The sequence below is a fragment of the Sparus aurata genome, chromosome 7, assembly GCF_900880675.1.
Source record: "Sparus aurata chromosome 7, fSpaAur1.1, whole genome shotgun sequence".
Classification (NCBI taxonomy): domain Eukaryota; kingdom Metazoa; phylum Chordata; class Actinopteri; order Spariformes; family Sparidae; genus Sparus; species Sparus aurata.
In genome coordinates this window covers 6,668,763-6,693,054 of record NC_044193.1, presented here as the reverse complement: position 1 = coordinate 6,693,054, position 24,292 = coordinate 6,668,763, and the positions used below count along the sequence as shown (strand labels likewise).

The window sequence follows — 24,292 nt, the reverse complement described above, 5'->3', positions numbered from 1 at the left end:
GTTTTAATAAACAATGTACAAGACACTTGATGTAGTTTTAAGGACACAAAGTGATTTTTCTTGAAGATTTTTGTCAACAGTTGTAACTCCTCGGGTACCTAGAAATATTTGTTGTTGATGAAGGCCGCAAGAAGAAATCTAACAAGTGGACCTTGAGTTAAGAAAAAAGTTGAGTTACTACAAACTACTATTTCTAACAACCTTCCACATCGACTTCTTCATGAGTTTTGAACACATTCAGTTTTAAACCCACCTGTGAATAATTACAACCTGTGTAAGGTAACAGAAACTAGATAAAAACAGTTAAAATTGTGCGTTTGCTGCCTTTAAAAAATCATTTGAATGCATTTAAGAAGACAAGTTGAATGAATTTTGTAGTGATTCAAAAGAGATCAACTTTTATAGTTGTGTTGTAATGTTTAACGGAAAAAGGACCCAAACGCGAAAGAGACATTCACTTATTTGTCAATGATCCTTTAAATACGCAGGGTCTGATTGGCTCTTGGAACACAGGTGAACCGTCAAACAATGCATGCTGGGAAAACTGCTAATAGAAGCATACTGGATGTTTTACTTTGCTAACTTTATCCCCCTAAAGGAGCGAATGATGAGATCCAACGGCGTGTCGTGCTCTGTTTGTTGGGATACGTATGACACACTCAAGATACAACCCATTTATATATTTTACATCATTTCGATGACGTATAGAAGTTGTAAAGCCGATGTTTTTATTCAAAGGTTGTGTAATTTCTGTGGATAGACTCTTCTGCCGTGTGGCCGTTTTCTTACGGTGTAATGTGACGGATTGAACACTCGCGTCACAGATACTCACTGAGAGACGCTCCCGCAGGAGGAACTGACCCTCACCCGAGCACAATGAATGAGCGCAGAGTCTTCCATTTGAGATCATTGTTGTAAGAATTGTTTGAAATATCTTGAGGAAGGTCCAGAGGGACCCTACATTTAATGAATAAATTGTGTTGCGGGGTAAGAGCGAGGGTAAGAGAGGACTCTTCTTTTTTTTTGCGACTGAACAGACTCACAAGTTAAAATATTCAAGGCAGTGCAAAGGTTTTACCATAACGCTGAATGCTGAATGGGGTTTGTAAAAAAAACAGAAACAGACAGACCTCAGAAACATGTTTGAATTATTGGATTTGTAAAGTCTTGTATGTGCAATTACATTAAAATAAACCTGGATCCGAAAACAAATCCACATACATGGATGGGGATTCGCTTCCATTCCCATTAAATTCACCCTCATGAATTCAGCCCTTTTTGATCTCTGTGGCTGAACAACAACAAATCATTAGGTCACACTGCTGAGAGCGCTGAAACGCTAGAATTTTAAACAGCCTAACAAGTAAATGGACCTGAACCCTGACACGAATCAGCCTGTGCCAACACACGAAGCGCTGAGAAGTGTTTGACAGATTAAATGTTTGAAAACAGGACGTAGCGAGCAGTCAAGTAGAGCTTGTCATCAGCAGATTACAGGTGGTGGTCCGCACTGGGAAAAAAAAAATGGAAATCGGTGAAATCAGAGCCGTGTTTATGTAACCAGAGTCGCTGCCAGCTCCGCTCAACAGGAATTTAAATCACAAAATAAATGTGTCGCACTGTTTCTCCGTCTATTGGATATCTGATACATTCCTTTAACTTCTTGAATGACACAAATGAATGACTGTTCGCTCTCTGGAATGGATTTCTTCTGATCCTCGAATGCAAAATTGTACCGAACTGACTCCAATTATCACAGGGCTGTGTTGTTTTGGGCGCCGATCCATCTGTAAATGGAAGACAATCTGAGAGTATCACAACGACAACCCTGAATAGCTGCCATTTTGTGAGATGTGTGTCATCACCCAGCTCTGACAAATGGTTTTTCGTGCCTAATGTGCGTGTCAATATGTTTCCATGGCAATGGAGTTTTCAGGGATGAGAGGCGATGGCTTGTAATGTGCCAAGAAAACTCTTTTGGAAATGTATCAGGGGAAAAAATGTAACTTTCATTTGAAGGGCTGCCTGTCTGACCCAATGTTCCTGTGCTGAGGAAACTTCAGCTGGTGATGCGCGAGGTCGTCTGATTATCCAAATAATCCTTCACTGATAGCAAACAGCAGGTTTTCACATTTAGCTCTCACAGTAAAGTACTGGAGCCATGCTTTTGCAGTGCCTGATGGGTAATTATTTGGAATATTACAATACGACGTAAAGAAAATGGTACATTACAAGGAAATATTGTAATTAGGCAATACAAATACTGTCGTTTTACAAGGTAAACATGCTTACATGCAAAATATGGTTAGGTCAATGTGAAAACATAGTATTGCTGAAAAATTACTATGAATTTACGGTAAATCTGTACATTTATAAAAACTACAGATGCTTATTACAGAATCATAATGTATTTTCTCTGTAAACGGTGTCTGGGTTAATGTAGAAACACAGAATATTACTGTGAATTTCATCTTTACTTCTTTGAAATAATTAAAAAATAATTTATAAAAGAGCTTTACTGTCAAATTACAGTAATCATTTTTACAGTGTAGGAGTGTCAGGTAATATTATGCAGATTTAAAGATGATCCCAGAAATACAAATTTAATGTACCAACCTGTGAAGACGGCAATGTAGGGAAAACAGTTTCCCTAAATTTCCCCAGAATAATACATTTTTAGAAAACCAACTGGGTTAAGGTTTGGAAAATATCATGTTTCAGCTTAAAATACCGGTTTTAGTCACAGCAAGCACAGCTGGAAATGTCCAGAAGCCTCATCAAAAAAAATCCAGATGTGTCACTACAAACACGACTGCAGATGTTCTGACTTCCAGTGAAAGAAGATCCAGTTTCAGGCCCACAGATAAATCATCCCAAGCTCTCCTCACCAAAAAAAAATATCTTGTGGTGTCACATTTACAAATGTTGAAACTCAGACTGGAACTGCAGTCACCTGTTTGGCAGCCTGTAACTCCAGCACCATCCCCTCCACCTCCCACTGTGGTGGACGTCTGGCACGTTCCGTACGAATTTCGTTACGGTACGTGACACGTACAAGTTTGGATGTAACTGCGGTTTGCAGAAATGTAACTGCTAACATCATATCCTGGCAACTGGGTTGATGTCTCAATACATACGAAACTTTTCTTTAAAAACATTTATTTTTGATGATCACTGATTGAGTCAATAGCATCAATACAAAGTTAGAGGTAGACGGTAATAAATATATTTCTCTCAAGCAGCATACTTCTCTTTATTTCCATTATAACAACTTTTTTCTTCTATGCGGCTGCATTTCAGAAGAAAAATTCACCTGACAGCCAGTTTCTGTTTCCTTTTAGCTTCAGAAGCAAAGTAGAGTACGGGCTGCGTTTGTTATTCCCATCTGACGCTCTGCACTAACATGAGATTGTGACTGATCAGAGTAGTGGAGTGTTCTCTTTCAGTAGAACTCCAAAATTATAGTGTCATGAATGAAGCTCCTGATTAATATAAAACGTGGGTTGGATTCTTAAAATGTATATAATTTATAAGCGCTTGTTCATTTTTTGCTCGAGGCGCATTGAAGGAACTGTCAAGCTCCGCAACCACGACCTCGAAGGTCAAGAGACTCGCAGCCTTTCGTCTTATTCTCAGCAACTTGTTATTTTCATTGAATAATTATTCCAGGATTTGAAATGCGGTGGAAGAACTTTCATTTTGAGGTAATACCGTCGCAATCTTTGTCTTCTTGGAGGACCTTGGTAACTGAAAACTGCTTCACCGTGAAACATACAAACATTATCTCGAGCACTCGTGTCACCGTGTCAGGCTGAGTTGAAGTTCAATCATTATATAACTAGAAAACCAGTTTAAGCAAAAAAAATCCTTTCATCAGTTTGTGTGTGTGTGTGTGTGTGTACCGCAATTTCTGTCGCTGCCAAACCCGCCATCGCGGTGAGACGACATCAGATAGCACACGAATCGCATTAATATTTTACCTGCTCCCTCCAGCAATTACTTCCTTTTAAGGCAAATTAATTCTATAGGGGACTCGTTTTATCATCTGAACGGGACAAATAAAAAAGGAAGAAAATAACCTCACACCCGTCACTGGGTCTTGATAAAAAAAGAACAAGTCTCTGAGGAATTTAATTAGTAGTCAAAAAGGAGAGTATGTACTCTGCGTATAACACACTGATCATGGCGGACAGGCCTGTCGCACATAATGAGCGGCTCTGGTAATCTTCAAAAAGGCACAGGCTTTTTTTTTTTTCGTACGAAGTCATTGTATATACTTTTTACACTAATTAAACATACATCCAAAGTGGTGCTTTTTCAATGCAACGAAGTAGGCAATAGGCCAGAGGCAACCGGAGATACGAGCTGCCAGTCACCGGCAGAGGCAGCTGCTATCTGTCACAGTCATATTTCAATATTTTGTCTGAGAAAAGATTTAACGAGCTGGAATCGGCAGTAAAGTGTATTTGTCTAGATTTCTTGGCCCGCAGTGCAGACAAGCTGTAAACACAGTATTGACACATTAACACCACTCAAACGCACAATACGTAATTTCACGTGCTTCTCAAACAAAAGAGAAAAAAAACAATCTTGACTGCTCAGCTGATCAGAGTCGACCAGCTGTGGATGAGAGAGTGGGGTGCAGAGCCAGACCTGCTGGAGGAATAAACACCCGAGTCACATCAGATCCTGCTCTGATCTGGAGCTGTTGACCAATGGCAGGAGAGCACTTGGATTACTTTTTAATATGGGAACAAAGCGTTGGTTTATCTTCACTCCTGTTTATCAACCTGACTGCAGCAGCCATCGGCGAAAGCGACTGTCAGGTGTTTATGTTCTGTAGCGTTGACTTCTGACTGGAGCTGGAAGGGAAATGAACTTTACAACATGAAGGTAAAGTTACAGAGAGGAGAGAAAGAAACAAGTCAAGTGTTGAGTTTAATGAGAGATTGACTTGAATTCAAACATACAGACTCGTACAAACTTGCGTCTCCACTGCTCACAAGTTTACGGCTGATGCACAATAATATCAGTCTGGTTGTTTGGGGTGATTAAACACTCAAAAAACACACAAACCATCCCGCTGTCAATCTTTAACAAGTAATACGAGGCAAACATGTGCTTTTCCGGTTGTGAACACACCATTAAATCTGACGTTGAATGGTCTTGGAAGACTTGGGGTTTGAACGTTTTTACTCTCTACACTCAACTAAATACACTGTTTGTGGATTTCTCTGGCCCTGTCGTTTTTTAGAGATTTCAATGCAGACATGTAACATATTTACGTATCTTATATCAAAGTTGATACGGCAAAAAAGTTAGCCTAGTTCTCTGAATAAGCAGCGGACATGTGGCTGGATTAGTATTCATTTGGAGGCGAGTTTCTGCCGTTCTGATTAATCCATCTGAAAGTCCAATATTCCCTCTCATTTATAGAGTCAGTCCCCCTCAAGTTATCTTAATTTTTAAAGCTCCTCCGTGTTCATTCCGTTTGTTGTTCGGTGCCGTGCAGGTACCATACGGGGGGATTTAACAGAGCTTATTTGCCGCGTGCCGCTGGAAAACGGGGGTTGACAAGAGCGGCGAGACTGAACCAAAACGCTGAAAAAGCTGCTGACTGTAAAACAAAAGCGGGAACACAATCTGCAGAGCCGAGGTGAGCTGCGGTGTCTGTCGATGATTCCCTGCGGGTCGACGACGAGCAGACATCACAGTAGTCACTGAATCCTTTGTCAACAGATTTGATCTGAGCAGCTTTAAATTAATAGGCAGGAACATCGATGCTGTTGAAACGCGCGCGCCCTGATTAAATGTGAATTTGTTTAAATCCCTCAGCTGTCAATTAAGCAGTATTCCTCTCGGAACGAGCTTGCACGTATACATTCACACATTTGCATTTCAGCGTGCGTCTATTCTAAATTGGATTTACATAAACTCACCCTGCAATCACGCAGAGTGGGCCGGGAGCTGTAACCCTGTCACCCGAACAATGCATCTTTTCACTGACGATGACTTGACGTTTCACAGTCAGAAAAGCGGCGGTGTGGACAATGAAATGGCGTTTTAGCTGCTTCAGTTTTTGGTTTCCTTGCTTTTGTTCACGCAGGCTCGATGTCACACGGCCACAGCTGCCTGCCTGCGAAACTTGAATAAAACATTGTTAATGTTGTTGGTAACACCTGTGCACATTATAAGATAAGACGAGATAAGCCGTCAGTAATCCCCACAGGGAGGAAAACTGTGTCAACAGTAGAGGAAGGAGTTCTCGGATCTTTTCCGTGGACAGAAGTACTAACGGACTGCTCTCCCTCCACCTGCCCTGCGTCAGCCTCATTAGCCCTCTTCCCATAGTTCTTCAGCTCCTGCCCTGCTCTCTCCACTGCTCGTCCCCCTCACCTGTGTTCCTCCACCACCTGCATCTCATCCCCTCATTGAAGTCCAGTCATTACTTCGGTCTCGGTCGAGTCGTCCTGTTGTGTTTTCCCCTTCCTGCTGTTCCGGTGTGTTTGTCCGATCCCGCTGTTCAGACAATCCGTTCCCGTGGTTTATTTGGAATAAGCATTCTGCAAACCTGTGCCCGCCCGCCGTCTCCTGCGGTCGGGTCCAGTAAAAAAAAAGCCTGTTCTCGACTTTTGCGAATCCCAGGAGGGATTTTTCTGAAATAGGTTACGCGGATAAGGAGTCTGAGAATTTTCTCAACACATGAAGCAACGCTCGATCCTTCAGTTAATCACAAACATTACAGGTCAGCATCATTTGAAGAATGAGGAGAAGCTCACGCTGCACGCTGTTCACCTCTCTCGCAATCAAGAATTGATTTTAATAACGTGGTACAAAGACCTTCGTCGGGTTATGACCTGACTACAATCTGATGAAGCTCTCTCTACCAAAACATTGTTATGAAGATCCAGTCTGGATTGTAAATGAGGTGATCGGTGTGAGTTTGTGTCCTGATTTTGTCGGCACTTGGTGTTTTTCCTTCGTACCTTCCGATTCACAGGGGTCCATAAGTTTTACTCAAAGAACATGGTTTGACATTTAGTTTTTCTGCTTCTGTTAAAGCAGTGAAACAAATGTAGTCCAGTATCGAGTACGGTGTATATACCTTCCTGTGTTTGGAGTAAATGTACTTGGACATCATGATTATTTTTGTTCATAACGTGAAACAATGAGGCAGCTCGGAGAAGTTGGTGTGCAGCAATAATAAAAAAAGAGGCAATAGAGGCAGCATTTAAGACCACTAGGGGCCGATATGTAAGCACTCCCAGCAGTTCGTACTGCAGATACTGGAAATATGAATCTTTGTTTCCGAAATGTTGTTCACAGTCGGAGCCTCCTGCTGCGGCTGTTTTTCAATGAACTTTCTCACTGGGGCACTTGGAGGAAACCATCCCACTGGTGTTGCAAATACTTGTAAGCCTGGCAGATTCGAGGGTGTCACTGTCAGTCTGAAATGGGTCGGAAACATTGTCATAGCTTGGAAAATTCACCCAAAATTGAATGGAAATATCCTGACATGTGGAAAGAAAAACGTAAATTGAGAGACGTTTAAGTTAAAACGTCTTATCTGTCTTACCAGCTGTAAAGAAGTGCACAACAGAGCCCAGACGAACCGAGGTCTCATTCTCTTGGCAAGAAAAATGTCGCACTTCAGACTGTGTCGCGCAAAGATGGGAAAATAAACGCTTCGATTTGTCTGTGTCTCTTAAAAAGTGAATCACAAAGTAAGAGACACCGAAACCTCTTGTTAATTTCAAAAGCGGCACAAAGACTCTGCGTCGTCCCTTTAATGAACCACCCAGCTACAATTTTGACAAATTGGAAAGTTGAAAAAATAATACAAAGACAAAGCTCGGTGGGGGAAAAAAGATAATGAATGGGTTTTGCACTTTTCCTGCTAATGAAACAAGTTTGCAGATGCAAAGTTTTAATTAAAACGAGTGTTTTTCTCTTTTAACAAAGATGTGAAAGTGCGACTTGTCCTGCTCGGCGTGAGGTCTCGTTCATTATCCTACTTCAGTTCACAGTTATGTCTACGGATCACGTTGTTGCTGTCAACTGATTAAAATGTCAGGCACACACACGGCCTGTTTACCACATGAATCAGCGCTAACCACTGCTAAGAATACCTTTTTAACCTTTTTGAAGGGGAATTCTCTGCTTTTCATCATGTCATTGCCACACTGCAGATGTGGTCCTTAATCAGAGGCGACCTTGGAGCTCGTCGTGGAGAGCAGGGGGGGAGGAAACGTCCCCGACCCACAGCAGGATTGCGTGTTCGAAATAATCAGACACTCCAGCCTCAGCTGGCCTCTGAAGTGATGTCTCCTCTGTTCCTCTGCCAGCGCCGAGCCGTGGGTATTAGCTGCACACTTCAGCATCCGAGTGTTTCTTACGACCGAGAGCTTTCAAATCCTTCATTACCGATTCATCTTTAAACAAGCATCCAGGAGTCATGGAGTAGACACAAATCACAACAACCTCTGACATGAAAAGATGCCACGAGGATCAGTTTTTTTATTCACAGAATTGGTTTCTGCTGCCATTGTCGTCCTGTGCTCCAGGTGCATCACTTTACATTTCACACTGTATGTCTGTACAATGAATCACATCCAATAACTGTTAGGAAATAAAATATCTGTACAACAAGGCAGGAGAAAAATACAGTCACTGAAAATATAAATCCACACAACATTTGACTCTCTCCAACATAAAATGCTGCCTTTTAAAATTACATATTTTTTGTATCTGAAAGGATAAGTACACCCAAAGATGAAAATGTGGTCATTATCTGCTCAACCTCATGCTGATGGAAAGTCAGGTCAAGTGTCATGGTCCAAAAAAACACTGCTGGCGCTTGAGCTGAAGTTGATTAGGACTGAAAAAACACTCTTTAGATTGGGCGTGGTACAAGTCTCCAGAAGCCCAGAGATCCCAACTTGATTGAGAAGTCGTTGTTTTCTACCTTTTCTAAACCGAAATCACTGCAGCTGCTGAGAGCCTGTCCTCATCAGAAAAAACAGCATATAGGTGAAAGAGGAAAGCAGCTTATTATGACCTATATTTCTCTTGTTCTTCATTTAAAGCCAGCTGACGAACAGTTGGCACTTTATGACCAATATGACTGTTTGCCTGCTATAAACTTTATTAAATGGCCTTGTTTCAGTTGGGGTTAGGAAAATATCCTACTTTGGGTTAAAATAACCTCATTCAGTCTTGTATTGGACTGATCTCGTACGTTACATCTGTTCGGTTATATTCGTATGTAAACTGACTAACTTTACAGAAATGAAAATCAATCTTGACTCTTGGTCACAACGAGGTGCCAAGTCCATTACCCGGGGTCTCTACAACATCAAACTTTGAAGCATCTGACCCAGGCGGCTGTGGCGTTGCGACTGAGAATGGGCAAAATAAATAGAGAAATAGTCTGAAGTTGGGGATGGTCGAGCACAGGACTTTGATTAAGGAGATGGCTGTTCCTGACATCAGCACTGAATTGTTTTTAATGTCCTAGCTTAGTAAAGTTACGTCACGTAGATAACGTAAAGGTAACGTAGGTAGGCGTACCGTTGTGTTGTGCTGTTTTTTCTAAACCTAACCGAGTAGTTTTCTTGCCTAAACCAAACCGGACTGGGACTGTACATCAAGGTCCGGTATGTATCGCTGTCACACTGCGACGGTCATGTTGTTTGGGGAGACGGTGACAACCTGTTCTGTATGAGGATGTGCTCGCTGCTAAGCTAACGGCTTCAATGTGAAGTAGTTGAACAAGCTCGACTGTGCACAGAGGGTGTAAATCCCATTGTTTCTAATCAGTTTGGGATATTGGGAATTCTGGAGATTAAGGTAATGCCGGACAAGCTGTAAGGCTGTGAAGGCTGTAAGGCTGTGAAGCTCCACAAATGTTTTGAGGACTAAAAAAAGACCTCACTGTCCGTCAGCACGAGGGGGGCCTGAGTTTCATTTTTGGGTGAACCTACCCTTTAATCTTCCCGAACTCTGACAAAGAGTGTAGGATCAGTTCGGTTTGTTTCATAAGCACAGCTGCAGTATCACCGGGTACCAATATGCGCCCTGTGCCTCATATCATTTCAGTGTGGGCCCTCTTGAAGTCGTGGATGAACTGACAGATGAGCCCAAAGAGCTCCTGAGAGTCCTGATCCGCCGCCTCTCCGAATTTAACCTTGACAAGAGGGAAGAAATAAAAAACAGGATGAGCCGCTCGTGAATCAGAAACTTCAGCCCCACAGCAATTATACTTCCTGGGACCTGGAACACATCTCACAATTAACAGCTGCATTCACTTTCATTAGCGAGCTGCTGCCGAGGTCATTCACATTCTTCTTAACGACAGACTTCTGATATAATCACCTCATATACTTTCTCAGCATGCGCTTCATTCCTTCAGTCTACTTAGACAGACTGCTGAATTAATACTTATACCGCGGTGGTGGTGAAGGGTCACCTGGCATATAAATGTTTGTAATTCTCGAGTCAAGCTTTATAAGAAGGGGTCGCAGTGGTTAAGCGTTGTAATTGAATGATTGCATGCCGCTGACGGTGCAGGTTGAAGTTCAGGCTCTGTGCCGCTGTAGCTCGCTCTTCATTTTCTTTACTTCTCACTAAAGAGATTTAAACATTCTAGCTATACGTCCATATTCTCTGGAGAACTACTATCGATCTCGCAGCAGTCAAAGCGAGCCGCTTCCTTGAACTCTTCAGGATGTGTTCACTAATGATATGAAGTGGAGATTTGGGGCTCCTTTTGCCTCAGTAGTGTGTCTTCTTTCAGAGTAGCTGGAGGAAAATGTTAAAACCCCCAATTTCAGTGTTTAATTTAGTTCAGATTTCTGATTTTGGACATTTATTTAACTGACACTGGCTTGAGCTACATTATTTTCTGATTATTGGAGTGATAAATGTCAAAACGAAACAAGAATTTTGAACTTTGCTTTAACCATTTTTCAGATTTCTACTCTGTGAATGCAAAATTAGTCCGTTTTTAATTAGATAATGCGTCATTTGAATGTTTAAACATAACATCTTCAGATAACTTGTAATGCAAATTATAATTGTCTTAATGTAAGTCAATCAACTGGAGACGTTCCATGGTGATATCTCTTAATTAAACATTTGACCCTGTTTATCTACACTGTAACATCTGACCGCGTGACTTCACCAATTACCTCAAGTCAAGTAGACAATTAAATACATGTTGTTAAAACTTTTAAGCTCGTTAAACTTAAATTCAGTTGTCTACTTTACATGTAATAATTCTGAGGTAATTAGTTTCCTGACTTTTTCAAAGTAAAGTCAACTTTTAAAACAGTGTGTTAAATCTTAAACAGCCATGTTAATTAAGTCCAGTATTAGATTCACTTAAAGAAAAACGTTTTAAAGGAATAGTTTGACATTTTGGGATAGATGCTTGTTTGCTTCCAAAATAGAGGAAGTCCCCCCAACACATAGACGTTAGCTTTACATGCATTTGTTGGCCACAGACTGAATTTAATGTGGGTGATTATCTTCTCTCATCTCACCCCTGTTTGCTTTCTTTACTTTTGATTTGACTTTACTACTTAACTACGTTGCTGGAGCTATCAAACTGTTAGCTCAGCCAGCAGAAACCCCAGGATTTCACTGTTCCCTGTCAAGAAATAGTTTGGCACGTAAAATAAATTATTTAAATTATATATTATGTGTTAGTTAGTGAGCTGTAGAGGTGCTAAAAGTAAGGTTTTGTTACCTTTGGACACAACCAGGCTAGCTGTTTTTGCCAGATTCCCGTCTTTATGCTAAGCTAAGCTATCTGGATGTGGGTTCATATTTACCATTTAGGTGCGAGAGTGATAGAAAATCTTCTCATCCGACTCTTAACAAGAAAATGAATAGGTTTAGTAAAATCAAATTATTCTTTTGTGTAATATTCATGGAAACAGCAGCTGATTTTCCGGGGGCAGAAATATTGTCAGTGGTCAATGACAGAGTCGCACAACTACAGTTTCAAGGTTCTGAGTTTCAATGGGCCTAATCAAATCAGCCAAATGTCTCTTCATGATGATGTTTCGGCTCAGCTCAACAGAAAGATGACTTATTAAACCCGACCACATGGATGCAGGTGTACAACACATTCTTGCTTCTACCACCCAAAACTTCCTCCACATTTATTCCATGTGTTTTTGGTATTTAATGGATTTAATTAAGATTTAATATACATAAATGTGTTTTGTAAAGGTGAGATAAGCTCTCCGCAGCAGAGGCCTTGTTCCTGTTTGGACCTGAGAGCTTTCTCTAAAAAAGCAGAACCTTTTCCACCAATATTAACAATCTACTTCTGAACATGCAGCAAAGAAATCTGCTTATTTAAAAAAAAAAGATGAATAAATGGAAGACAACACAAACAAATTCCCGCTGAATAAAAAACACACCTTGATTGAACACTGCGATGGAAAAGATCCACCAGCGCCCACATTGGTATTTTTGTATTTTCATATCACTCTGCAACTTATTTGAATTATGTACATATTTTAGTTTTTGAGTACAAAGATTTTGATAGTTTCATCTGCAATTGAAATCCAGTTTTCCTCCAGCGCCTACTTTGATATTTTCGCTTTTTGTCGTGTTATTTCATTGAGTATCTTCATAATAAATATGCTAACAACTACAACATACACTGTGCTGAAAGCTACTATCTCTGACAGCCATCAACTCTCTGCTCCCCTCCCATGGCTGAAGACTTAAGTCTGCTGCAGAGAGGATGAATGCTGCTGCCATTGTGATGTTTAGATCCATTTAAAAAGGATCATGTGAGCCATGATCTCCCGCTGCAGGATTAAAGGTCTAGTGCGTAGGATTTACTGTCATCTTGTAGTGAGGTTCCAGTTTGCAACCAACTGAACACCCCTCGTCTCACCCGTCCCCTCAATGGAAGCTGTAAACAGGAAATTCCCTCTCTACAGTCTACATGGTGGTGCAACATGGCAGATTCCACTCCCTCTTTAGATAAAGAAGGCTCTTTCTAGGTTAATCAAAAGCACAATTATTCTTATATTCAGGTTATTATGCTAATTAAAACAGAACTATGATAAATCCTACACACTTGACCTTTAAAACAGAACCCAGGAGATGATAACCGTTTGCAAACTGATGAAAATAAACAGGCACAATTGACTGAAAACGCTTGTGGGTATTATTCAGAAGTGACTTACTTTAATCAATCTAATATGTACAAAGGGATTAAGTGATAACAAGTAATCACTTGTCGAGTCTATAAGAGATTACACTGGCAGGGTGACACCTGCTGTATTGTAAGTAAAAAGTCTGTTAGTGCGTTCAAAGCCTCAGTTTGTCATTGCTGACAGCGAGTGTGTTTGTGTTGGTGTGTCCTTCTCAAAGGTTTACCCAGCTGTAAGGTGTCTGTTCTCAAAGAGTCCCTGAAAGCGAGACGGGGATGTCATCGGATTATTAACACCTGTTCGCTCTATAATATATTACACTCTCGCATCAGATGTGCAAATCAGGCCCATTTGCATTCTTTCCCCCAAATATCTGCCTGGAATGTCCGATGTTACCAGCCAGTCGAGGCTCTAGAGTTCTCGTTGCACTCGGTTTGAGTGACGGAAGCTTGTGCAAAGCCTCTTGGTTGATCAGCATGGTTCTTTTTTTCTGTGCATGTTAAATATTTGCATGCATTTTTACAAACACATGCCGAGTGAAGTCAACAAAAATCCACAGCTGCGCTTCAAAATGGCTGAAGGAGAATGAAGGGGGGGCCTGGTTCTGTCCATCAGCGTTTCAGATGCTCCTTTATCTCCACGCTCGACGTCAAAATGCACAACTGGTGATCAGAATCCCCCAACGACAACGATATAAAGTATTTAAAATATATGGTTATAATTACACCACTATATGTAAACACTATACATTATAAACATTTAAAGGTGCAATGTGTAAGAATTGGCCACCAGTTCACACTCAAGACAAACAGGAGGCGATATTTCACCAGAGTAAAAGCTAACTACTGCTAACGGTAGCTACCATGAGCTAGTTAGCTCAGTTAGCCGTGCAGCTAGTGGTTCAGATCGGGAGCTAAGGAAGTGTTAGTGCTCACATCGCTAGTGGAGGAGCTTTGGACTAATATGGGCCAAGGCTATCGCTGGAACACAATCCAGAGGCGTCATAAAATCAAATCGCTATTTATTCACATTCTGTCGATAATTTGGGGCGTTTTTAATGGTTTCGTAAAATCGTACATGTAGTATAATTTGTTAGAAATGGCCTGAATTTCAAAAGTAGCTCCAAAAGTATACAGTGCTCACTGTACCGTACTTGCTATGCTTTGGCGGAAGCTTCTATCTGCCGTTAGCATGCGCCTCAGCTAGCCGTGGAGCTACTCGGCCCTATTAGCTGACTGGAGTCTGCATGCAACTCAACCTCAGCCCAGTTCGACTTAGCACATCGCAGGGGAGAAGTTGCAGCAATGTGAACCGACATGTTGCAGCTCGACTCGCGCCTGCTGGTGGTGTTGCCTGCGACTCAGCCTGTCAGGTCGCTGGTGTTTGGTTTAAGAGCATAATGCATGTAATCGATGTAAGTAGCGCCTACTACCTAATTGGCAACTCTATTTCTTTTCCTCCGCTCTCATTCGCAGCCACTCTGCACCTCTCCACTGCTCTTTCTCTTTCCCTCGCACACATTCGCTTCGAGACACACACGCCTCGTTTCCGCCTTTTCATCATTGCTAGTAAATGCGACTGTAGCAAGCAACTCGCTATGACTGCGCTCATTCATATTTTAAGGCGCTGCAAGTTATATTCAGCTGTAAAAAAAAAAAAAAAGAAAAAAGCCAGCGGCGAAGAGACGCTGCAATTGAGATGATGCATCGTCTCATCCAGTCGCGTCGGTGCAAGTTAAACTCGTCTCGTTGTGAATCTTTAGTCTTCTTCGGTGAATTGAGGATTTATTTCAAACAGGAAATCTAGACTGTTTTGGAGAGTTTTATTACGTTAATGTCGCGTTTGAATAGAGTCTGTTTCATGATGAGCTAACAAGGCAATTAAGCTCATTTTAGTTCAGTACAAGACAGAGAAACTCATAGAGAACTCACCGTTTTTATATCTCCCAGCTGAAACTACACCTATCGACTCTATCGGCTATCAGACTCCCATCTTTTGCAGTACAAAGTGGTATTCAGAGACAGGACGGGCTAACACCAGTAGATATCTCTGGAACATAAACTACTTTGACACACAGTAACTGTTCCTCTTCACTCTAATATGAATTTGCAATGTTTTCAACTTGTAATGTTAATGTCTAATCGCCCTTTTAATGTCTTTATCAGCATTTACACCTCCTTATATTGGAGGCAAGGCTGGTGCATAAACAGTCTACATGAACCATATATTATTTATAAATGCTAAATAGTGAAAAGTGTTACCAAAGCCAAGAAACAAAAAAACACCTGCTACCATTATAGATACAACAAAAAGTTACAAGATTAGACACTGAAATGTTCAGAGCGCCCAGCAGAAGCATTTGCATCATCTCTGAACTGCAGGTTTAAGCTCTTTGCTTGAAATGCAGGATTAAAAGCAGTTTATCTTGCAGAGCAGAGGTGGAATCGATCATGTTATATCGCGTCTTCCTAACTAAATGTATGTGTTGAAGAGAAACTTGTGGCCGCGTGTCTTAGCTGTCAGCTGTTAGCGTTCTGACGAGGCGTTTGACTTTTTAGTTTTCGGATATGTTACAGCGAGGCACGTTACATAAAACGTCTCCTTCTGTTTAACACTTTTTTTTTGAAATCCTGCCTCCAGAGGAACAAGAAAAAAATAAAATAAATAAAACGGCCTCTCCAAAAATCAACCCACCAAAAATTTAATGAGCCCCTTCTATGTATAATAAATTAGCATGTTGGCTATTCGAGGACATCGTTATGAATTCTCCTCCCCCGCGGCAGGCTGGGGCTAAATATGATGCCTTCTCCGCAACCTGCTGCTTCCATGCACAGCAACACAGCACGGTCGGTCTCAATCATGTTTTTCCAATGCCTCCAGAAAGGGGTTTGTTGCATGTGCAGAGGGGGTTTCATGCACACAGTAACAGATCGGGGTCCCACATGCAGTGGAATCAGGGGAGCAGGTGGATCTGGAGACTCAGGACTGGGCATCTGTAAAAATCCTTCTTCTTTGATTCTGACTAAATTTGTTATGTTTGAAAATACTGAAGAGGGCACAGATAGGGATGCTACCAAAAAAAAAAACCACTTCAAAGCTAATTATTGAAGTCTAAAATATAAATATGTATATATAAATATGTATTGATTCCACTGGTCCCACTTTGATAAAAACACACAGGGATGATTCCTGGTCATTAAAAATAATCCCCAGGCCTGAAGGCGACGCTACAGTTAAAGGTCAAATTGTTTTAACTCCGAAAAAGGTCACAGCTGCTACACCACCCGACACATTTTCAATAACATTTGGGGTTATTCATCTTAACAGTCAGAAATAATTGAATGTGCTGCCAGAATGTACAGTATGACCACGCAAATGTGTGAGAAATGATGCAGTTGTTTCACCAAAAATAAGCTGAAAAATTAAAAATAAACCTGTCCGGGGGAAAGACGCTCCCCGAAGTAATTTAGCTTTTCCATATCTACAAATGATATAATTTACATAACAAATATGGTCTCATCTTGTTATTGATTTCTCAGTTGCTCTGAGTAAAAATAAGCTTTTGATTTAAACATTCTTCTTTAATGAGTTCTAAAACTTCACACAAAAATAACAATGCTGCAGTTCTCTCAATATTTTAACTGTACATTTTTCAAAATGTGTAGTATGCAATTACATTTGGCTGTAAATTAACAAACAACCTTTGTCTAACTGGACTGTAACTTTACTTCCTGTCCAACAAGGAAGAACGACATCAGGAAACGTGATGTCGTTCTTCCTTGTTGGACAGGAAATAAAGTTATGCTCTTGACTTTAAGAAGAAGGCGAAGAGGAAGAATTTGCTTTCTTGCCGAGGTGTCGCCCAAGCTAGCCGTTTCCCCCTCTTTCCAGTCTTTATGCTAAGCTAAGCTAAGCTAACCAGCTACGTCTTCAGTTTAACCGTACAGACATGTGTGAGTGTCCAACGTTCTTCCTTGCTGAACAGGAAATAAAGTCGTACATTTGACTTCAGGAAGAAGACGAAGAAGAACAAAGTGCTTTCTTACCCAGATGTCGCCCAGGCTAGCCGTTTCCCCCCGTTTCCAGTCTTTATGCTAAGCTAACCAGCTACTGGCTTCATTTTAACCGTACAGACGTGTGTGAGTGTCAGTTTTCTCATTTCTCATCTTACTTTGCGCAAGAAATCAGCAGTTTTTAACCAACATGTTGCCCTTTTCCTTTACTTGTGAAATCATTACATCCTGTAGATTTCTCTTATCAAAAGAAGAGATGTAAATACAGACTGTTAGAGAACAGATTGAGCATTAGAACAATTTCCTTTCTTGTTTCCGTGGTGCTCACTTTACAGCACATTATCCCCCAGCCTCCCTTTTTTGCTCACTTGTGTGCAAGTTGTGGAAAAGAAAAAAAAAAGGAATCTAATTGAGGGTCTAATATAACACAATTCCCTACCAGGCCTAAAGCTCATAGCTCAGCACTGTAATATCTCAGCGCCGAAACACAGAGGGAAGGGTGAGGTGGACTCACACTCCGATGATGGATCGTCCATAGAGATATGGGATGGGCGAGAAAAAATAAGCACTACTTTTGTATTGATTGTTTTTTTCGGTGGGGAGTCTATAAGGGGAAAAAAAAAGATGTAGCACCTGTTAAGATGTCAAAAGTGGGCTTGAGTTCTATAAACCTAATCTAACCAGGTTAGCGAGCAAAGAAAACGTCCCCTTTATAGACGATGCTATAAAAGAATACACAGGGACCAGTAGCGCCAATAAATCTGATGATATGTGAGACGGAGGACTTTTCTGTATGAGAGATCTGACGCTGAAGGCGATTCTCTGACTCATTAAACAATATCATCATTTTGGTCCCAGAGTCCAGTCAACAGCGGCGAGAGCTTAAATCATAAATAGCTCAAGTATGAATGAGGAGCCATATATTTAAAGATGAGCTGTCAAGTACAACAAAAAGCTTCCTCCGACTGCTTTTTCTACTCAAGAACTTCCCCTGTATGCGTCCTTAGTGTTATTACGTAGCTGTTTTACAAAGACGACATGGCTTTCTCCTCCTGCTCCTCGTTTTCAATCATGTCTAGACCGTCCATTCATTCACTGATGTGAGATCGCACATCAAGGGGTCAGGATGAACTTGTCTTTCATACTCTCTGGCGACAGCAGACGGCGGCAATTGCTCACCAAATCCTCCAAAAAAAAAAAAAAAAAAAGATCAGCAGGCATCTCTCAAAGCTGCAAATCGGCTACGCTCGCCCGTTAAATGGTGCAGAAGCCGCGGCCACACACACTATATGTAAGATGCACTATGTCCTTGTGTTAAAAAAAAAAAAGGGATGTAACCTTGGGGACTTCTCACTTTGAATTATATGTTCTCACCCGGCGCAGGGTGGGGAGATACGATGACAAATAATTGAAGAGGGGCCATCTATACGCTACTGAGGGCTGAGGACGATCTATCTCTGAGGCTGTACAAAAGAGATATTGAAATAATAACTCAAGGATTACCAGCGTGACAGAGTAGAGTTTCTTCATCTCCTCACACGTCTTCGTCAATGCCGAGAGATCCGTGTTGTATTTCTCAATTGTCATCTGGGGGATAGAGGGAGAGAGATAAGAGAGAGAGCACAAGGAGCTCCTGTTGAGTTTGTTCAGTCATTTAACTCCACTGTTGTCGCTGAGGGGTTAAACTCCGCAGAGCCTCCTGAAGGACCAGCGCACACTTTATATAGTGGATAGAAAAAAACAGCGTAAAGTTTAGAATAAAAGGGAAGTTCTGAACTGTAGTTGAGTGCAATAAAAAAAACACTTGCACGCTCATTTGTATGCTACAGCTGCTTTTGAATTATTTGTGGAGTCTGCTGTAGGAGTAATTTAAAGGAGTAGTTTGACATTTTGGGATTTATTTTTTAATTTCCTGCCAATAAACTCTCTAACTCTGACTTCCACCAATCAAGTTTTGGGTCGCGGTCGGGGCCGGAACACAACGGAGGTTGTAAACATACAGAAGTGCACCGGGCTAAAGGTAAACTGGAGGCTGTGTTTAAAATAGAAGAAGGCCCGGGGTCAACCTTTATAATAACATCATTAATAAAGCACATTTTTATATACATTTACATACTATTAATCTTTTGTTAAGCAACCGTAAAGGCTGATAAACATAAGATGGAACCTCATAATGGCCGTTGAAATAATGTTTATAGGTACTACACAGTGTTTATTGACCGTTTATTTGCGTAATAATCCGATTTTAAAGTGGCATATTGGTGTGTTTTTGGACCTCACTGCTTCCCGTAGATCCAGTGTCAGTTGTCAGTTGGATGCTTTGCCACGCCTCCGTAACAACACCACATGAAAGCTATTTGCACCTGTTCCGTAAAGTTTAATCGCCCACTGTTATCGGTCTTTTCTTTGTTCGTTCGTTCATGACCGTCAACAGTAACTTTAGCCGTTTACTCCCGTCGCTAGCAGAGAACCGGACAAACAAAACTGTCATGTCACGGGTGAGCCGCCTACTCTCTCTGGCCGACCAACCACTGCTGTGTTACTAGCTGTGTGACAATTTTTTTTACGGGAAACTCGCCTTCAACACCCAGTGGACGTCTTTGGTATTACAGCAAATTGCATCCACTTTAGAGACGCTCCCTAACTTCAGCCCCTCAGTTTTTCATTTTCACATTCAGTCACCAGAGTGCCAGTCTTCACATCAGAGATCATGAGGATAAAATACTGACTCGCACCACATGGCTTTTCTATAATTACCTCCACCATGAGGTTATGTTTTCACCCGTGTCTGCTTGCTGGTTTGTTGGTTTGTTGGTTTGTCAGCAGGATAACACAGAAACTACCAGACTAACAGATTTCCACCAAACCTGGATGGAGGAAGGGTCTCGGCCCAGAATGGACCCCATCAACTTTTGGAGCACATCCAGATAAATGGACAGAGGCAGGAACTTTTTCTCAAATTCCTTTTACCTAGCAAGATAAGGCTTTTTTCCAATATTGTCGTTAATTTCTCAGGGAATAAGACATGGATCTTGATTAAAAAAATATCGGGAGTATTTAGGTGGTTGGTATCTATGAGAGAGTACAATTTGATGGAGCGGGCGCTGGTTTTAAGAAGATTTAAGGATAGTTTTCCTCAATGGACGTCAGCGGTCCTTTCAACATTGTTAAGAGTGCGTTATCAATATATATGAGGCCCGTGTGAATGAAAGTGGTGTGAAGATTGTGTCAGTCCCAGACAGGAGGGCTCACAGGGACTGAAGGGTGTGAAAAATATTGCTGCAAGAACGTGGATGCTGCTCAGAGGACATTACCCGAGCATATCCGAAGAATGCATTTGTTTACACGATGCTTCATGAAGGGCAACGGTGTGCGCCAATGAAAGAAGAGAAAAGACCACGAAACGGATAGTTAGCAGATCCACTTGTGCAGGAAACAATGAGCGCAGTCGATACTGTGAGTGTTTACAAGAAGTCGCGTCGCTCCTTTTTAAATGAACGCATAAATAAATAACAAACGAGGAGGATTCACCAGCTCACCTTCAGGTCTTTGGAGAAGTTCTGGTGTTGAACGCCGGCATTTCTCTTCTTGGATGTTTTTCTGTACTGAATGACTTTCTGCAGATCATTCTTCAGCACTGAAACAGCACACACACACACACACACAAACACACACACCTTGATTACCATCCATCACATTTGACCACTGAAGCAAATAGCTGCTTTAAATCGGAGGCTGTCTCCTGTGTGATCGCGGTGATCTGCGGTATTTGTGCTTGTGGCAACTGCTTGTAAGTCATCGCACAGACAATTTATTGGATTGAGCCCGTATGTTCCCTAGACAATGAGATCAGGGTGTTTTTTAACAGAGTACACTGACACTGCGATCACAGAAGGATCTAGTAAATGTTATTATCGCACTTCCCCTCTCGAATAACTGGCGTTGGCGCGAAAGAGTGGGGTCAGTATTACAGCGGTCTCAGCAAAGTCGTTGGACGCGGTAGTAAAATGCGATCTACTCACCGTCCACTTCTGCGGTCAGGCCTTTGATGGACGCTATCCAAGAAACAGAGGTAAAAAAGAAGTGACTCACACAGAAAATGCACGTTTCACTTAGCAGACCACAACCAAACGGCACCACACAGATTTTTTTTTTTTTTTTTTACAGCTTTGATCAAATCTTGATTAGCAAATACCTCCAGGGACAGTTTCAAATTCTGCCAGCTCCTCGGTAAAAGCGGCCAGGCACGGTTCATGCAACATGATCTGCTCCACAAGGGCATGGAGCAAGGTGAACTTTCTGTCCCTCCCACGTAACTGGGAGAGCTGTGGACGGAGAGAAAAGATGGAGAAAAAAAAACCAGAGGTATGACAAAAGGGGGCCACTACCCTGTAGTCTCCTGCCACACGGCTCAAGGACTTAAGAGCAAGACATAAAGGAAACAAGACAGATGTGTGTTGTGCTAGCTGAAGGCCAAAGAGAGATAATGCATAGAATGTTTCTGCATCCTCTTGGGTCGCCTATTTATATTGTCAACCTTGGGATTCTTATTTGAAAGCCTTTTCTGCGAGCGTGAATACCAATGTAACCTCTAAACTACGTGTAGAACAGCTTGTTAACTGTGTGTATGTGTTGTGTTTTTTAAGGCATTTCCATTTTCCACTACTTGAAGTGTAACTTGCAGGTGAAATTTCTTTTGAAATGTATTCTTAACCTTGAAAATTGTCATTTCAAACATGAATGCCGGATTTTATGTTAAACTAAATGGAAGTACACAGAGTCGTTCAGTCTTTTTTTCTGCAATTTTACATCACGTATCATTGTTTTTACATCACGTTGAATTATTGAGATTGTTGCAGACTGCAGCCTGTTCGCAGTTTCTATTAGCTAGCTCGTTAGGTTTGGTGCCTGCTGTGTTTTGTGCCGGTGAGAAGAAAAGACTTCACAGCTGCATCTGCAACAAAGCGATGAGATTTTAATTAAAAAACTGAATCTGATTGTCCGATGAAAGTTGAATATCTGATCCAATAATCGGTCGACCCATTGACAGTTTATACATGCACATACTTGCGCGTAAATATATGTACAATTTGCTTTTACTTTTGATTCTTAAAGTCGATTTAATATCAGATACAAGACTTCTACTCGAGTACTATTCACACTGGTGACTGTCACCTTTACCAAAGTAACATTTTAACTTGATAACTTGACTTGTACTGCTTCTACTTGAAGTATTTCCATTTTCTGCTTCTTTATACTTCTACTCCGATACAGTTCAGAGGATTTTATTACACTATTAGTCGGTCGCAACACAACTGGAGTCAGTAGTAGTTATTTGCAATTCATTTGATAACTACAAAATATAAATCAGCGAAGAAATGTTGTGTTATCAGTGATTGAAGTGCTCTCTTGCGGACCAGCTCCTCTTTTTTTCGCCCTCTGCATTTTCTACTTGCCCCTTTTTTTTGCTTCTGGTGCCAATTCTACACTAAATGTCTATAATTATCTCAGTGTTTTTTCACACAGAAATTAGTTAAAATACTTCTCTATTCACAGTTCGGGTGGTTCATATTATTAATAGATTACTGTCTGATTTGTAAATTGTTGGATTCTGTTAAAAACAGATTAATTTGAGTGGCAGCTGATATCTTTTTCGTCCTGATTTTTTTTACAGCAGCAGTATCTGTGCTTTAATTTGTATTAAAGGGTAATTAGGACTTTACAATTCAAGCCATGTTGCGCTTTATAATTGACATGCGAGAAGGACCTCTCTCTCATCCAGTGATAAACTCTCACGGTCTTTTTCTAGGTTAGGTTGTTTACCAATTTAAGGCCGCGGCCGTCTCTCAGGATCGTACGTATACGCAAGACATGCACCAAGTATTGATGCGGGCGCGAGGGGGGAAAAAAAAAAAGCAAGAATCAAAAACTGAGACAAATTCGATAATTTTTTCTTGGGAGCAGCCGGCTATTAATTTGATGAGAGTCTGTCTGAAGCTGCAACAGTTTACTCCTCTCAATTAGACCTGGAAACACCTCTGAGGGGAGAGCGAGGCCTCGGCTTCATTAACGGAGCAGAGGACGTTTTACTTCGGTGCCGAGAGCACACTGCCCCTTAAAACCCTCCCAGTAGACAGAGGAGTGGTTCAAACTAAATTCAGGGAAAGGGAAGAAAATACTCGCACGAACCTCAGACAACACTTAAAACAATACATCCAACGGCTGCTGGGCATTTAAAGGGATAGTTTCTAACATTTTTAGGGAACATGCTTATTCGCTTCCTATTCGAGAGTTGGATGCCACCACGCTCTGTTCACATGGAAAATGTGAAGCTACGTCCAGCAGCTTCGGTGAGAACAAAAGACCAGAAACGGGGAGAAGCAGCTGGCCCGGCTCCGTCAGAGAGAAACAGAATCAACTCTAAAGCGCGCTCATTAACACGCTGGATCTTGTTTGACTCTGTACAAAAAGACGAGGTGTGAAAACAACACGCTGGGGTTTGACGAGGATTATGTGCCACACCAATTTCGCTGCTCCTCCGTGTTGTCTTGTCACCCTCTTCTTACCAATTTAGAGGTGCGTTACCGCTACCGTCGTCCCACCCCTGCCGGTGGATCACCATGGAACCCGACGCCGGATCAAATATGTACAGTAACTAAAGGTGAAAGGCAAATAATTTCATGATTCTATGTATACGACGTATGAAGTCCGTACTCAGGAAAGAAAAATGCTTTGCACATCTATTTCATGAGCCAATTTACGGCAGAGACACTAAAGGCCTTTGCACACCGAGTCCGCTGCACGTTTGAAAATGAATACACCCTGATGTTCTGTGTCTGTACTCCCTAACTAGACCTTCAGGATCAACTGTGTTTGGAGAAATTGGTGAAGTTTTTTATAGCGTCAATGTGTGGTTCAGGTATAGTTCCTAGCCTATCAGATTGGACCGCTGACATCCTGAAAAACACCTGGCAATGACCGGGATAAATCCCCAGCTCCGTTTTACAGCAGGTTGAAACTCTCCCCGCTCTTGCCTTGTTTTCAGGATTGGATGGACCTAGTAGGCGATTGTCTTTTCCTTTATTCTCCCCTTCACTGTTT

At 41.5% G+C, this 24,292-nt stretch overlaps 2 protein-coding genes across 2 annotated transcripts in view; one reads left to right on the top strand and one right to left on the bottom strand.

Annotated features, from left to right (window-relative positions):
* Positions 1–24,292, top strand: part of LOC115585614 (tripartite motif-containing protein 16) — a 155,903-nt gene that overhangs the window by 68,501 nt on the left and 63,110 nt on the right. The window lies entirely within an intron of this gene.
* The window catches only part of LOC115585609 (formin-like protein 13), a 41,330-nt gene continuing 25,509 nt past the window's right edge, over positions 8,472–24,292 (bottom strand). The window contains exons 13-17 of the mRNA XM_030424114.1: positions 21,387–21,516; positions 21,214–21,246; positions 20,731–20,828; positions 18,695–18,778; positions 8,472–10,186 (exon numbers count right to left, since the gene is read on the bottom strand). Of these exons, the coding sequence (XP_030279974.1) occupies positions 10,085–10,186; positions 18,695–18,778; positions 20,731–20,828; positions 21,214–21,246; positions 21,387–21,516 (447 nt within the window). The 3' untranslated portion in view covers positions 8,472–10,084. The remainder of the gene's footprint in view (positions 10,187–18,694; positions 18,779–20,730; positions 20,829–21,213; positions 21,247–21,386; positions 21,517–24,292) is intronic.